Source organism: Vipera ursinii (assembly GCF_947247035.1).
Source record: "Vipera ursinii genome assembly, chromosome: 1".
Taxonomy (NCBI): Eukaryota; Metazoa; Chordata; class Lepidosauria; order Squamata; family Viperidae; genus Vipera; species Vipera ursinii.
Genome location: NC_139512.1, coordinates 93017178 through 93035219, shown reverse-complemented (window position 1 = coordinate 93035219; position 18042 = coordinate 93017178). Strand labels below are relative to the sequence as shown.

General features: G+C 35.2%; 1 protein-coding gene across 1 annotated transcript in view; it reads left to right on the top strand.

Moving 5' to 3' along the window:
• The window catches only part of DCDC1 (doublecortin domain containing 1), a gene marked incomplete at both ends in the record, with an annotated part of 271836 nt that overhangs the window by 216337 nt on the left and 37457 nt on the right, over positions 1–18042 (top strand). Inside the window, 3 exons of the mRNA XM_083357546.1 lie at positions 7175–7298; positions 10760–10941; positions 17161–17271. Coding sequence (XP_083213672.1) covers positions 7175–7298; positions 10760–10941; positions 17161–17271 — 417 coding nt within the window. The remainder of the gene's footprint in view (positions 1–7174; positions 7299–10759; positions 10942–17160; positions 17272–18042) is intronic.

Below are 18042 nucleotides of genomic sequence, written 5' to 3'. Positions count from 1 at the left end.
CAGCTAATAATTTTAAGTCCAATGCTGGACTTAGTTACATGGTTAGTTTGTTACAATAAAAATGAATTCCTATAACAGTGTCACCCAATGGGGCTTTAGCATGCTTTAGCATGTTCTACCACTGTTGGCATGATCAGTGTACCTGTCTCTCTTTGGATGGTTGCTTGTATCTTCACTTGGTTGTAGGGCTGTATAATTTTGATCTAGAGCTAGACCTGAGTACAATTTTAAATAGAATAGATCAAATGACAAAATTATGATTTGTGAAGAACTGAACTGGACTGAAGCTCCAGAGAGATGGATCTTTTAAAAGTCAGATTCCAGGCCAAGATATAACACTGAGACAGCACTGATTGGACTTGTGGATGACCTCTTCTAAAATTGGGACATGGATGATAAAGTTCTCTTGATCCCAGCTGATTTCTCAATATTTTTGATACCATTAATCAATGGGAAGGGAAAATACAGGAGTTTTGCAAGATTCTGCTACTAGAACTATCTCAATAAACTTCGTTCTAGTCTTTCTGTAGAGTCAGGTTCTAAAGCTGGTATACATTGCAGGGTTCATACCTACAGCTAGTCCAAAATGTGCTGTGCTAGCAGTTATGGGGTGGGGGTGGTTCTCTGCAATACCCCTGCTCCACAAGCTGCATTGGTCATCAGTGGATTTCTAAGTGAAATTCAAGGTACTGGTTGTCATCTACAAAGCTCTTTGTGGCTCAATTGGTTACTTATAGGGCCACCTTTCTCCAATATTCTCTCCCATCCTAAAAGGTGGGTATGACAAGGTGGGTATGATCCAGGTCCCATTGAATTAACAGTGCCATATTATAGGAAACCACAGTCTTGCATCTCAGTTGCTGTCCCTGCATTATCATTTCTGTAGAGATTTCTGATATTTTGTGATATTTGATTTTATATACTTCCTTGAGTTTTTGATTTGGTGGCCTATAAGTTCAATAATATAAAATGGTACATCATGACCAGAACAAGTGACTTGAATCAGTCTGTTTTATGGCTGGCAATAATTTCTCAGAATTTCATTTTGGTATTTACCCAGCCCTTGTTGGAAATGCCAAGATTCCAAGCTAGTGCTCTTCTGTACTGGCAACCATTTAAATAAGCTGGAGATTATGAGGTTGAGCATTTACTGGACTAAAAATTTCATGAAGCCCCCATTGTTGCTGCTAGGAAGGAGTTGATCCATACATTAATAAAAGGGCTAAAAAAAGTGTGACTCTTTCGTCTGCTGATAGAAGTTTATTGGTTCATCTCCATTCTCTTTACCTGCAAGCCCTCAATGGATTCTGCTATATAGTAGATAGTCAATGGTGACCAAAGAAGTCTAAGACATGTCAAGAAATGGTGTTGTAACAATGCTCTATTTGTATGGACACCATATTGTTTCTCTTTCTGGAACTGTACTTGAAGTCTACAAATCTTTTAACAATGTCTCTTCAATAGTGTATATAATTATTTGCATCTTTGTGTGAATGCAATAATGTTCTGGATAGTTCCTAATCAAATGCAACATGCAGATTGCATTTCTCTATCTATGGGTGCATTATTGGCTGGAGTATTTAATCTGGTAAAATTTGGGGGGCATTTAGTATTCCTATGTGGTTTAACAAAAAGAATAGCAGGGGATTTCTGCTTTAATTTTCCTGTTGCCCAGCTGTGATAGTGGCTAATTTTTGTGGAGCTCTGTAACATCTTTCAAAAGTTTGATTTTACCATGCTTTGTCTTTCTAGTGAGGCAACATCTTAACAAGAGAAGCAAAATTATGTATATTCTATAGCCAGATACTGCTTTAATTGTTGACTGTTGAAATCTTGGAATGAAAGTCTGTCAAAATATTATGGTCAGGCAAACCAAATGAAAGCTTAATTTTTTATTAGGGACATTCAAAAATACCATGTTAAGGAATGGACCAGCCCTATTGAAATGCTTATGTCTAGTTTTATAATGAATTCCATTTGTCTTGTACAATTGTTCAGATTGCCACAAAGCACATACTTCAACCCATTTGATCTGCAGTGCGAGCCTAAGGCATTGTAAAACCTAATTTCATCTCCAGTACTTCAGCTGATCTCACTTCCTAGAATCAAAGAAGTAGCTGAAATGGAACAGGAGTGGAAAGACTACTCTATAATCAGCAAACAAAAGCAAACTACACTGCACACATACACACATACCTCTCACTTTCTTAGTGGAGAGGTTTGGGAAACCTTGGGGGTGGGGGGAAGCAACTATATTAAGAAAGTTTGCAAAAATGTAAAAAAAAAAAAACAAGGCTTCCCTCTATCCAAAAATTGGAGTTGGACTTTTTACAGCCTGCCAGTGATGTTTTTCTGCAGGTGTCATGCTATGTTCAGGCATGTGTTTGGTAGCAGAATCAGGATATTCCCTGAATGTGGTAGAATTCATTAATGATGAGAAAAACATATACTTTTTTAGGCAAAAAAATGTACTGTACATAGTGTGTGGTGTATTGCTGATTAAATGTGCAAAGATGGGCACTGTTAGTTATTTTACCCCAAATTTATTGAAAGTGGTAAAATATGAAGGAATAGATCTTGGCTTCATCTGAAACCATGGGGTACATTAAGCAAGCAGGTTTCACTGCTAATCACACAGTAGCCCTTCCCTTCCCTATTTCCCACTGTCCCCCTACCAGATCTATTTTTCGGTCTGACTCAGATTTGGTTTCGTGTGTAAATGCAAGACTGAACATACTTCCTACTGATAGGGATGGATGTACTTGGTTTTAATCTTTCCTTTTGCTTTTTTTTTAATAGGAAAAGGATTTAAATCGTACCTATTGATTTTGGAGTTAGAAAGTCTATCATAATTGTTTTTGGTCTAGTATTGAACTTCACACGTTCAGTACTAGAGAGATTTGCACAGAGATTTGATAGCTGTTGGGGGCATTATAAAATCTACATTACATCTTTGAATGCCATAAAGGTAAAAGCAATTGCATTAGAAACTGTCTGCAATAAAAAGAAAATGAAATAAAGTATGGTAAGTAGGATTAAATGTAATGTAGCTTTGAAAATACATGGCTCTCAGTTGAGCTTCCATGAACCGCTGTTTCCCCCTAGTGGCTTCAAATGAGAAATATTGTAGTTTAAATCAGAGAGATAGTACGGTATTGAAAGCTGAGGCAGACCCCCCACCCCACCCCCAATGAAATGCCGTAAGGGCAGAATGCATTTAGGCACTTATACAGTCATTATTTTGCTACCTATTAGTGCCAATGCAGTTCAGAGATTGTCAGCTTTTCATTTATAAAACACAGTTTTCAGAAGGCTTGAACTTGGTTATTAAAAATCATACTGTGGTTGAAACCTGGCAGCTTAATAGCACTTTCAGGGAAAAACCATGTGGTGTACACTGCAGATTTTCATTACCAATAATGCACAAGACCTGGCAGAATCTTGACAGGCTTCACATATGTAACTGGATCCCAAACTGCCTCTTGCTCAAGTGAATAGCAATCAAGCATATATATATGAAGATTAAACTAAAGTACTTACCCTTTAGATAGACTGAATCGGTGGTGGTATTCAAATATGTGAACAACCGATTCTCTGTGTGGATGCCCTTTCCAGAAGTCCATTCTGGGCCTGGGCAACAAAAAATTAGCTATCAGTTCTGCCGAAGTGGTACGAACTGGTTGAATCCCACCACTGGACTGAATGCATCAGGAAATCTTGTTAGAACATCTGTAGCTTATCTATCTGGTTACCCCATTCATTAATGTCTTCCTTTTTTAGAAAAAAAATTAAATCAAGGTTGATTTCCTATTATCAGTTTCTAAAAGAAAATTATAGAGAACTGAACAGATCCAAGTGATGTGAATTAAGCTGATTTAAGATAATGTAATTGAAAGTGTATTGATTTACACAGTGCCCTAGATAAGAAATTCATTTCCTTATTCTTGTTAAATGGACAGTAAATAGAATTACTGTTCCAGAATAGGAATATGTTAGTAGTTAAGAAACTGAATGTCACCTCTTTCTTGTATCAATAAACAGTTTCCCTGTTTGCACTTAGTATCTTGCTATGTATGTTTTTGTGTATATTTTTTGTGTGTATTTTTGATATGTTATGTATGATCACATATAATAAAAAAGAGACAATATTCCATGTTATATTATATTGTGCTTCGTTGTCATATAGGCCATCTCCTTAAAAAATAATTTTGAAGATTTATATGTACTTAGTTTTTTCATTATAAGATCCATATCGTGTATGACTTCATATAGTTTGTCTATAGCTTATTTTCTTTACTAAGTTCAACTGGCCTTTGGATCACTATGAACCAACTATTGTGGAGTCATACACCTGGTAATAGCACAAGCCATTTAAACGATAAAAAGTTGGAAAAGAGACTTCCGGATTTGTGCCCACAGCACATGGCCGCATGAGAGCAGTCCTCTGCTATCCACGGCTAGTTTCTTCCTGCTTGGGGGACCCTAGATAGGTCTGAAGTTGCCCCGGACAGGTGACCATGAAGGAGGGAGTGCCCTGTTGATCATGAAGTGATGGCAATAGCTTCATTTGATCTGGGGAAAACCCTCCAAACCTGATGGGAGAAAGGCTAGCATGAAATCAGCATCTAGCCCAAGCTGCTTGCAGCCGAAGTCACAGAGCACGAACCTAAACATCGGTGAACAGCGTGCTTGGAATTGGTGAGAATACTGATCTTCTTTCTTCTATCTACTATCTAAATTCTTGAAAAGATCCCCAAAGCAAGAAAACCTCCAGAAGTGAAGGGAGGGGACTATATCCCCATTGCTCTTACAGATGGAAGCAGCGAATTAATATTAAAGGAAATATAAGAAATATATTAAAGTTTGATTTAAAATACTTTAGTCTGGACAAATTTAGGAAGTAAAAAACTGTCAAGATTATACCCTAATTTTTTTTGATGGAATTATAAAATTATATAACAAAAATAATTTTTTGATTGAAAGAAAAACTGAAAAAAGAAATAACTGCTGACATCTAGTGGAGACTCAGAGAATAGAACACTAACAATAAGGACTCAAAAATTGGCAGAGTGCCTAGAAACAAAGGAAAAGTTGTTCCTTTGAATTGCAAATAACCTTGAAGAGAGCTGGGAACAAAGGAAGAGCCAGCTATAAGATTAAAAAGTGTTTGAAAGGGGGGGAAAAACAACACCTGGACTGTTGCTTAAATCTAAGAACTGTTTATAGAAAAGAAAAACCTTGGCTTTTTGGCTAATCGTTTAGAGGAGAATCTGTAGGAAGGATTTAAAGTGGCTTAACATACAGAACTGTAATTTTGACTGATAAATTGACTTTTGAATTAAAACACTGATGAAAGATTATTTGAAGGGGGGAAACAACATGGCTACCACATATGTATCAAAAAATGACAGGATGCCACATTCAATATTTTCTCCTGAAGGACGTAGCCCTGAAAATCAAGGGCCTCCAGAAGCAACACTTCAAGGCAAGATAAATACATTCCAGGAGGAAATATATGTAATGTTAGGACAAATACAAATGACAATAGACTCAAACCATGAGGAAATCTGAAACAACTTTGATGATTTACATAAGCATATTTCCAATTTAAATTTACAATTAAAAATACCCAGGAAATAACAACAAAGGCACATATAAATCAGACAGCAGACTACAAATTAGAAAAGTATGATCAAATTGATGAAACAACAAAGGAAAAGAATTACAATTTGACACAAACAGGAAAAAATCTTCAAGGTTCTGATACAACAAGAAAAATGGAATTATCAGGAGAACCATCAAAGTTTGGGAGACAGAAAGTATCTATCTTACTTACTTCATCTTTTGTATTCCCAACAACATTTGTAAAAATATAGGAACTGCTGGGTAAGTGGATTACATCAACTTGGAAAATTACTCGGCAAAAGAAGAAGACCAGAGACAGATACAAGAGATTTGACTTGCCCTACCAGATGGGCTATTACGTGCAATGCTTTTTTTGTCATAGAATGCCCAGAAAGGAGTTCCGGCACCTTTTTTGGATAGAACCTTGTAGGGTAGGCAAGGCGGGTTGTATGACGTGTGTGAGTTCTGGCACTTTTTTCTTTTACAAAAAAAGCACTGATTACGTGAATAAACATTTGTTTGAATATGGCAAAAGAACAGAGAATTTTGAACACAAAGGGGCCTTATAACAAGAAGGATAAGAGATTTATGTAATACAGTATGTTTTATAATATATGAAATGTTAAAATAATAGGTTGATGCAACTTTTATTAATATGTAAGTGAAATATAAACTGATTAAAAAGGATGTTATATCTAGATATTATAAGATAGATAAAAAGTATAGTATTTTTATAATGCATGATATAAAATATTGGGAGGATGTACCTAAATGGGAAAATTTGGACAGTTAGATGACTAATATGAAGAAATTATGATTGATAAGAATTGGATTAAATATAAGGGAATTTAAGCGAACAAAAATTTATTAAAATAGGATGTATGCTGAACTAATGAGATGATGGTTATGAGAATAAGGTAAGATGAAAAAAATGTTATATAGAGAGATTATTACTATTTATATAAATATAAAAAATGCCTATATTTAATCATTTGTATATTTAAAATATTAAGAATTATATTTTGGCTAAGGTTGAAGAAGAAGAATAAAAACTGGAGAAGGGAAGATCAAAGAAATGTATCATTAATATATTAATTATGGAATTATCAAATTTAATTATTGGTTGTTAATTAATTATTATTGTCCTTTTTTCTATTTGAAATATAAACCAAGACAACATGCTGTACACCAGGCACTGGAGATTGTTATAGTTAAAAACTAATAAAATATCTATTAAAAAAAAGTTGGAAAAGAACAATACTAAATCTATAGAACAATATTAAAAAGGATAAACAAGGAAATAACTTTTATATAAATTGAAATTAAATTCACAGAGCAGGAATAATGAATTGAAAGCCAGCCAAGGGGGGTGGAAAGCAGATTAACAGTGCACATATATACATATGTACAGTGTTCGAGAAGTTTTTAAAAGCGTTGTTTGCCAAAGGGGAGGATGTTTTAGCTTCCCAAGAGTTACTGCCAATCAGAAACATATTAGTTAAAAAAACAAGTGAACCTTCTCATAAGAAAATGGATCTTTCTCTTTCAGATGGGCAATTAAACATGAAGGAACAAATAAGCCTGGTCAATGGAAACAATCAAAAGTGGAGAATCCTTTATGGAATAAGTTGACCTATATGTGGCCTGTACTTCCAAATGGAGAATTAAACCAGGTAATTTCTTTGGGTGGTGGGGAGGTGGAATAGACAAATAGACAAATGTGCATGTATATGTGAACTTTATATATTTATTGAAGATATTTAAAATAAGTAAATAAATACATAGACACTAACCCTAACCATATAGATAATGAGAACTGTTGGATGTTAAAAAAGTATGAAATATAAATAAATAGATAATGATAATGATAATGATAATGATAATGATAATGATAATGATAATGATAATGATAATGATAATGATAATGATAATAATAATAATAATAATAATAATAATAATAATAATAATAAATTGCATAATAAAAGTAGATGCGTAATTCTTGAAATCACAGAAGGCTTCAGTAGAGAAGCTCCATAGAAATCTTCTACCCAAGGGAGCCATTTGACAATAGAAGGCAGACTTCAGGTCATATTAAAAACCTCTACAAGGGTCCCATCATAAGTTTTGAAATGATTTGCAGTGCAATCTAAGGAATTGTTCCATATGGTTAATATAAATTGCTGTCCATCAAAATACAGCAATGGCCATTCATTCGTCTTTGATTATTATTACCTTGCTTAAAACCTTATCCTATCCTTCATTGCTGATTATGAAGAATTCTTAAAGCTATTGGATGTGTGCAAAGCAATAATTTCTAGTGTATCTGTTTTGTAATTTTCTTAGCTTTCTGCTGCATTCTGTAAAATCTATTTCAGGGTAATTTTTTGTATTTTTTTGCTTTGAATTTGTTGCATGTGTAAGTGCTCTTAAAAATAAAGCTGGCTCTCAACATGAAACTAATACTCTAAAATATTATTTCTTTCATCCATGTCTATATTATTGAATTTTTGCCAAAGTAAAGAGCACGTCACAGAGAAGAATCGTGTTTATTGCAATTATCATCGGGAGCTTGCTTTATAAGAAAAAGGGGTCCTGAACAATGGGAAAGGACAGATTTTAATAGGAGTTGAGGGATGCAAGGTGGAAAATCCTAGGCATCTGACTGGCTGGCTAGTTTGAGGAAGTTGGCAGGTCAAAGTACCAGGGGCAAGTTCTATTGTAAGGCAAAGTGAGCCTTTTAGGAAAACAGTAGAATTAGGGAAGCTCATTGCTAAGGAGGTGGCACGTTGAAGTCATCAACAGATATGGAAGATGGAAGGTTGGGGATTCTCTAGGTTCCAACTCTCTATTTAGGGCTGCTCTTTGGCTATGCTGTGAGCTGATGGAGAGGCTTCTATTCTTTGGTCTAATGGGCTTCCAGAGAAGTTTTGTCTGGGGCAGTGAGGGTCAATTCAGGTCTAATGGAATTAAGTAAAGAGAGGAATTGGGTTTGATCTTTGCTTGATAAACAATCAAATGAACAATTATTTTAGGGTCAGATGTATGTGTTTAACATCTATATGCATGAAGTATAAATAAAGTTATTATATACCTATTTATAAATGAACCTTTATTATCAAAGTACAACATGTATACAGTGAGATTGGCTGAGCCTCCCTTCATGCCCCCCAACAACACAACTCACAGTGACAACAAACCCACCATCTTGTTACAACATGTGAGCTAATTGCACAACACTCCGGCCTTGTAGTCAATCATACAAAGAGTTATTTCCCGTTGAGGAGCCTGACAGCCCATGGATAGAAGCTGTTCTTCAGCCTGTTGGTATGGCTGGCTATACATCTATATCTCCTACCCGATGGTAGGAGAGTAAAGAGGTACCGACCAGGGTGTGATTCATCCTTGAGAATTTTTTTCACTCTTCCAAGGCAGAGAGCCCTGGTGATGTCATCCAGTGGTGTCAGGTGACAGCCCACAATGTTTTGTGCTGTGCTCACCACCCTCTGTAATATCTTTCTATCCATGGCTGTCAGGCCAGCATACCAAACCACAATACAGTGTGAGAGGATGCTCTCTATAGTAGACTGGTAAAAGAAGGTCATTAGTTGTTGTTCTACTCCATTCTTCCACAAGACCCTGAGGAAGTGGAGTCTCTGTTGGGCCTTTCTGGCCACCTGGGTTGTATTGACTTTCCAGGTAAGATCTTCACAGAGGTAGACTCCCAGGAATTTAAAGGAGGAGACACAGCCCTGCCCCCCCGATGTAAAGTGCGGCAGGTTCCTCTCTTTTCCTCCTGAAGTCTAGCACCATCTCCTTTGCCTTGCTAATGTTCAGGTGCAAGTTGTTCTCTAAACACCATAAGGATAGTTTTTGTACTCACACATAGCAATCTAGATGACACCAATTCATATTTTATGACACAGAATTAAACTGTCGCATTCATAGTTAAATCTATACCTTCATTCCCCTGAATGTTTTCATCATCTCCACTCCACAATACCAGACTATCTTTATTTATATCTATTATATTCTCCCCTATTGTCTTAATTTCACAGACATACAGTTCTATTTTCCTTTTCCATTAGTTAATTCTGGCTCTTTACCATTTAATCCTTTTACGTTCCAAGTCAAAATCTTTCATGTTATGATCATCACTAGAAGGGCCCATAGGTATTGACCCCCATCACAATCATCACTTCGTTGAAACAGACTTTGATATATTGTTCTACAGTAATGTATTGATTTGTCATTTTTAGTTATACCTGTGCTACATACAGGATTCCCTACTACTGTAATATTAAGAGAAACTTTGATCAATGTTGGCATATTTAGCCAACCTCCGTGAAGGTCTTCCTGTTGTAGAAGCCTCAGCTGGCAGTTCCAATATCCAGAAGGGGATTCTCCCAGTGGTGGGATTCAAATATGTGAACAACTGGTTCTCTGTGTGGATACCGCTTCCAGAAGTCCGTTCTCAGCCTGAGCAACAAAAAATTAGCTACCAGTTCTACCGAACTGGTGCAGACTGGCTGAATCCCACCACTAGTTTCTCCTATATATGCAGCACAACATGGCAGCTTCATTTTGTTCTTGGAAAGAGGCACAGTGCCTCACTTAAAACATTACTGAAGCAAACCAGCCCTTCAAAGCTTTTCATAAACCTAGTAACATTTGTTGATTAGTTTTTGAGAAGCAAAAGATCTTATATGTCTGAAGTTGTGGTTTAATGCTTCTGGTTTTCTTTTCTGTAACTGTTCAAACACTGAGGATATAGAAGTCAGTAGATTCATCTGTTGGTTTCAAGTATACACGTGAGGAACCACGATAGCATTCCGCCTCACAGGGTTGCTCCTAGGCTGATTGTAATCTATGTAGCTATTCAACTGTCTGTGAATTTTAAAATAACTCTGATATGTTTGAACTTTTTAATTATTCATGGCTGAGACCTGTCTGCAGAAGATTTGGTGTACTGTATTTGCTGGCATTGTTACTTTTGCTATATTCTTGGCCCTCTTAACCCATATTCTAATTCCACGTGTGGAGCTCTTTGTCTCCAAGAAGTTGAATTATTGACATTTGTATAATACACGGCATTATAATAGTTACATGAAATCAATATTTATTTTTGTGCTGAAAGGCTTTTGACTGGCCCATTGAAGGTCTGCTGATTCCAAACAGCCCTCCACTAAAGAAACCTGCTGATAGGAAGCCAGAGATCAACATGCCTTTGAGACTGAAGGTTTTGAGGAATGGCGAGCCAGACAAAAACAAGGCCCTCTCTGTTCTTGGATTTGACTCTGCATTTGTGATAAGAAAACAGTAAGAACATAGTATTTCTTTTTCTCATATACATGCAAATGTCTTTATGTGAACGAATTAAAATCAAAGTTATGTGAACTTTGCGAGTAACTATACCTTTTCATTTACCCCCTTTTTTAAAAAAAAACAAGTGAAATCGCTGAGATAGCTTTCAAAAACCTGTTTTGTTTTGCAACAATGAGGAAAATATGAATTCAGACACAAGTCCTGGGATTAAATTAAACAGCTAGCTATCCATCTTGATCAGAAACATAATAATTTATATGCAATGTTGTCACTTCTTAGGCAAATTAGGGCAATCCTGTACCCACATATATTTAATTCTCCATTTTAAGAGACTGGTTTAGAAGTGCACAGTAACTCTTCTCCCAATGGCCTATGTCTTTGGAGATATTATGTTGAATAACATTGAACAGCTTTTTGTTCATTCTGATTAATCTTGTCCATCATTGCGTTAATTCAATAAAGGAGAATATCTGTAGCTCAGAGGTCCTTGGTGTTCTCTGAGCTTGGTTGTTTTCTTGCAGACATTTCACTACCCGTTACCCAAACTTCAGCAAGAGAAATCTCTGTGTGAAACTAGGATCTAATATGTTTCCAGAGATTGCTATTACAGCTTATATTGTATCAGTGAGAAGCTAATGTATTCATATTTGTATTTGTTACAGTTCATGGCAGTGTTTATAGTGTTCCCACTTCCTAATTTTCCCCTAGCAACAATCCTGTTAAGTAGGTTGGATTGAGAAGCAGTGACTGATACAAAATCACCGAGGGAGCTTATTTATCTGAAGGTGGATTTGAACCTGTGGATCTCCCTAGGACTATTTAAGTACTATACCAGATGGGTTGTTCTAGGACAGGGAAGTCAAACTGCTGGCCCATGGGCTGGACGCGTCATGGCAAAACCGCACCCAACCCATTGCCAGTAATGGAAAAAAAGTCGTGATACATTGTGACACATCATGTGACGTTGCGAGTTTGACACCCCTGTTCTTGGATATCATGTTATCTGAATAGGAATATATAGCCCCATCCACAATATTTGATCATGAGCATAACCTTAACATGGTCTTAACAAGCAGTGGAAATAGGACACCTAAGAAGTCTGTATAGTAAAACAAGACAATATAAAATTAGGAATAAAAAGGGACTGAGTGAATGTGGACTAGATATAAAAGAGAGTGACTGGCATAAAAGAAATTGTTGTTGTTTTGCTATATAGAGTTGTTTTTCTATATAGAGAAAATAAATGAAGATAGCACTAGAAAACAAATATAAATGAAATGAATTAATGGGTTAAGAAGAAACAAACACTGGAAAAGTTGGGGTTAAATGATATCCATAAAATCCTAACTAAACATTTTTAAAAAATAAAAATCAATATATGTACTACAGGCAAGAATGGTTTGCAAAAAATGTGGTATTGGTGTAAACTAGTTCTAGCTGTGTTTCCTTTTTCTTATTTTATGACTTAAATTTATTTGGCTACTATTTCATCTTTATTTTAGTAATTTCAGTTGCACCACAAGTTAAATCCTGTAAACTATAGTTACATAGCTATAGGGAGCATACCCTTATGTTTCCTGAAGCAAAACACTAAAAAATCCACAGTGCTCAATAGTGGCCTCAACAGTGAAGCACAAATGCTTATTGCTCTGTGCTTAATTTTATAGCAATTATTTCAATTCCATTCCTCAACATTATCACTATAATTCCTGTAGAAATCTCAACTTTTTAAGAACTTCATCATTTAAGTGCTTGAATTTTTATTCCATCTACTCTGCTGAAGTCGTCTCTTTATAAACAAAAAAATAATTTGAAGCAGCATAACATCATAATTGATTAATATTTATTTTTAGTGTTTTAAATAACCATTTCTTGTTCTCTTTGACTTCATGTTTCCAACTATCTTTTTCTCTATATACACATTATTGATATTTTGCTCTTATAGCTGCCAACTACCTAGAGTTTGTGAATAGGTGACATACAAATGAATAAATAGCTTTTTCTCATCCTCATGTTTCATCACAACCATTCTCTTATATGCATTTTTCTCATCTACAGCTTCTTTGACTTCGTTATTTTACCAAGCCACTTTTTCCATACTTCCGTATCCTCTGCAATACTTCTTTTCAGTTTTTCCAACTAAGCTCTATATCACAGTTCATTCTGTCTATCTTCTACTCATTCTGTTGGGAGATTAATCAAGCTCTTAATTCTTTTTCTAGTTGGGACTCATATTTTCTCTTTCTTTAGTCATTCTATTGGAAAATGACTAATTTTGTTAGTTGGTGCCCCACAGACTCCCAAACAATACCAGCATCCTGAACATACCAAGCACATACACCATTCATTTCAACTAACTAATATAGCCTAATGCTTGTTTAGTAAAAAACTGAAAACTTTCGTAAGAAAAATAAATTGACAGTAAGCAGGACAAAAGGCAAGCAAAAGCAGGGATACAGTCCCAAGGGAACGGCATTTAATCAGGCTAATCTTAATTTTTCTACAGAGTAGAACTGAAAAGTAGGATATCAGACTATCTCTAGTTTGATGGACATGATGTAGCCAACCATTTTACTTTCACTTTTGTTTCTTTCAATTCTTTTTTTCATTCATCATTTTTCCCAAGATACACCATTGACAGTACAAAAGACTGATCTGTTTAGAACTGCTCCTATCCCCTATATCCTTTACTGCTTATTTGATTTTCGTCACAAAAATCAACTCAATCTTATCCTTAGATGTATATAATATCCTTTGCTATATGTAACCATTAATAAAATCTATGCTTAATCTATGTATCTGAAACAATATTTTTTGTATGTAGATATTCGCTAATCACCATTATTATTCATGCTTGAGTCTCAAAATGGCTGAATCATTTTTTTCTAATGAAAAAGTCATTTTTTTCAGATGAATACATATATATACACACATATATACTAAAAACCCTCCTTTTTACTATTTAATTTTACTATTTTATTTTTACTAATAAAGTGATTATAATTATTATAGAGCTTTTCATGTTAAAAATTTGTACTAATATTTACTATATATAGTGGCTTTAGCTCAACATACTTTACAAAATTATCTACATTTGGGGGGATTTTTGCAGTTTGTTTACTATCTCCTTCCTTGATTCATAATTCATAATCAAATCATGATCCTTATCATGATTTTGATATACTTAGTAATTACTTTCACCTCTCAGCTTGCTTTAGAGAGTAAAACAGAATAAAATAATTCTTTCCTTTTGGAATTCCTGTTGATTGTATTAATTATACTGAAGACTATGTCTCTGTTATTCCAAAAATGGCAATTAGAAGATTTTAATTAAAACCTAAAAATGTTAAAAATACTCTGATACTTAATACATTTTTTAAAAAATTGATAAATGATAATTATTTTGAATTTATGTAGGTATATATAGGGGAGGAGATGATTATATATATAAAAAAAACTTTCCATGATAGTTTAGTTTTAGAATTAAACAGTAATAGAAGAACAATAAGATCTATGATAAAGACTGATGCTATATTTAAGATGAAACATTTCAAATTGAACAAAACCTTTAACTTCAGTAGTAACGTATTAAAGTCTCTCATGTATAACTGAGCTGATCTCGTTGTTCAAGAATATCATACTGTAATGCCTATTTCACACTTCTTCAAACCAATAGCCACACAGCTTTTCTTTTCTTTTATTAAAATAGGAATGAAGGATACTGGGGGTACAATGTTCAAAATTTTAGCTTTCCAGAAATATTTGGGAACTATATTTCTAAAAGTTTATCTAGACATAAAGAACTTTACTTAAAATCATTTAGTTTGCCTTTTTGCTCAATAATGTCTGTAATCCTCTACTGAATCCATTTCTGTATGAAATCCTTAATTTCTAGTAGGATAGAATACTGTATAACTTTATACATATAATATACATTTATATTATCTAATATTATTGCTTTTATATCTTCATTTTCTAACAGAGAACTGTGAATATTCATATATCAGTGAAAAGCTTTGATGTAAAGAATAAGTTAAATACCTCATTTCTCACATTGTTAGCAAAGATGTCACCTTTTAACCTTTCTCTTAAGCTTTTTAGAACATCTGATGCTTTTTTATAATGGTTTAATATTACTTTTTCAGACTGATTAAATACACTTCATACATCGCTGAACAATGAGTAGCATTCAGATAGGCTGTCCGCTGAGCTGCCTGCAAAAGGGATACAGTTAAAAAAATAATCTTCAAAGTAAAGTCAAGCCTGAAATTGAAATCTTTGACGCATACATCTCCTAATTAGTTCTCTCCCTGCCAGATCTAAAATGTGAATGTGCTGTTCTTAAAATTATTCAGATCTTTTTACATAGAAATTTAATGAATGGTATAAGCTTTTAAAGTTTTTTTTCCTCTAGATCTGAGACAAGATCTAAAGTTTTCCAAACTACCTTTTATAACATTTTTGAATTTCCATGTTTGGTCATCTAAAATCCTGCAGCTGGGTTTAATAGTTACATAGTTATATACATGAAAGCAGTGTGAAGGTACAATAAGACTTTTTCCCTACTGTCACTATAGCCGCAACTAAGAAGCTATTAATATTGGTACTACTTCTCTGCTCCTGGTTAACTTGAGTTTGAGTTGGAAGAGAGAATTGTGACAGAAAAATGTTCTTCTGCCTTTTTCCCAACATTCCAATGAGTTTATTTTAAATGTAAAAACTTTCCCATCTCTTTGTTGGATGTAAATGTCATTTATGTATATACTTAATTTATTTAGTGTGCATGCAGAATCTGGGATTCAAACAGCTGCTTAGGCAATTAAAGCTCTCGACCAATACAGTTGAGTTTGTGTGTGTTTGCCTTTTTCCAGCTGATTTCCACATCATTTCACAAAGCCCTTTTGGATGCTTTACAATATGGAGAACCCACACCCACCCAGACACGTAAGGCACCAGAATATAAACCGACAGCAAACAGCACTCCTTACAAGCACTGATGATGTTACCTAGTTAGGGTAATGAAACATCTCCAAGGAAACAGGCAAGCTCAGAGAGCACCAAGGACCCTTCAATATGGAGAACTGTTTTGTGAGAGCTGCAAGCTCAAATTCCTCTTCAGCAGGAGGAAGGAGGACTCTGATTCTTTGGATTCCAGCTGATAAGATAGATCAGTATTTCTCAACATAGGCAACTTTAGTGTGTGGGGGTGTCAACTTCCAGAGCAAGTCCCCAACAAGTCTTGCTGGCTGGGGAATTCTGAGAATTCTACACCACACATCTTGAAGTTGCTAAGGCTGAGAAACACCGATATAGATACAAGAGATGAGTCTGTGTGGTACCTGCTTTTGTGAGCATTCGATTAAAAATTACGCTAATGAAGTTTCAATAATGAAGTAGGTGCCAAAAGGGAAGGAATTGTATGATATCATTCTTCAATTGGTCTGTTTGAAAGCACGTTTGATAGACTGTAACAGTAATTGGTGATCTATTCCCCCCCCTCTTTTAACATCAAAAAGAATACTCTTGTTGATAGTGGTAAAAACAGCAATAACAGAATTCTTCGTAATAGCTTCCAGCCAAGTTACCAATTTTTTACCTGAGGATGTTCCTGGATGCCATTTCCGAGATGTTTTTGGGTTGGGAGACTTGATAGGAAAAGCTCAGTTGCTGCATCAGCTATTACCCTTGATGTCTTGTTATCAGGACTATATATTTTTCCCACTTATAAACAATGTGATCAAAAACCATTCCTATAGTAATTTAATTATATAAGACAATTGAAAAGATTTCCCAACCCAATTCATTCTTATGAATCAATTTGTTTTAATCTAAAACAGTGCTTAGACTATATTTTTCAGGTTTTCAGATATTCCTAGAGGCACCACTCTGTGGATATGTAAGTGCCTGATATTTTGTTGTTTAAATTTCCATTAATTTTAGATGCTGCTTGTGCTGCTCCCATGGGTGAAAGTGAATGGAGCTCATATTGCAGTGTCAATTCTTTTTCTAATATAAAAAAGAAATATCAGTCTCAGGTAATTCCAGTGATACTAACAACATGACATGCGCTAGAATCAAAGAGTGAAAAATGATCTTTCTCTAGGCTGCAAAATTGCATAATTTTGTTTTTTATATTTTTATATATTTATTCACAATAAAATTTAAAAGTTATTTGGATTTCCTGTTTATATAAGATACATTGATTTACTTTAGAAATGCTGACACAGAAAAAAAAGAGAAACCAAAAGGACATCAGAAGATATACACTGATACAAATTCAGAAAAGGAATTACAAAACACAGAATATCATCAGTTTCTTGAAAGGTAAATACGTTGATATTAAAAACTGTTGTTTTCCATTTGATTGTGACACATATGGTTTTTAGTGGCTTGGCATGGCTGTTGTTTTGCTGGTGTAAGTCAATAAATGCAATGAGAAAAAGGGAGAAGAAGCTCAATTCTGGTCTTGAAGGACAACTTTGTTGTCACAAGAACTGATGAGCTGACCTGGATGCTAGCCAGGCTATGCTGGGGAAAGATATAGAGATTGCAGTCCCATTGGTATATACTATAGGTGTTGGGGGTCTATAGTCCAGACGGGACACCCACCTCCTCAGTTGCTGGGTATCTGACCTAAAATTGGAAAGAGAGAGGCAGAGGAGAGAAAAAGTCTATACATGGTGAACAGAGTGGCTGGAGAGACAAGTTGGAGAGAGAAATTAAGCATGGAGAGCAACCATTGATTCCTGCTCTGCAAGAGAGAAGCAAGGTTTCCCTGGAAAAAGGGTAGTGAAGACCCAGAGGAATAACGCTTCACTCAAGATGGTAACAGTGAACCTGGAGGGCTACAGGTAGCCTCTTCACATAAGGCCCAAGATGGGAAGGAGGAGATTCTCAAACATTGGTGAAGCCATGGTCTCTGGGTAAGGACTGGGCAAAAGACCCTAAGAGAGGTTCTTCCCTCAGTGGAGAAGCAGTAGGTGTTTGCTTCAGCAGATTGAGGAGAAAGTCAAGCTGTGGTAAGCACTCTACAGTATAAATCCAGTCCATTCCTTTCTTTTCACTCTCTTTTTTTCTTCATAAGCCCTCCAAATG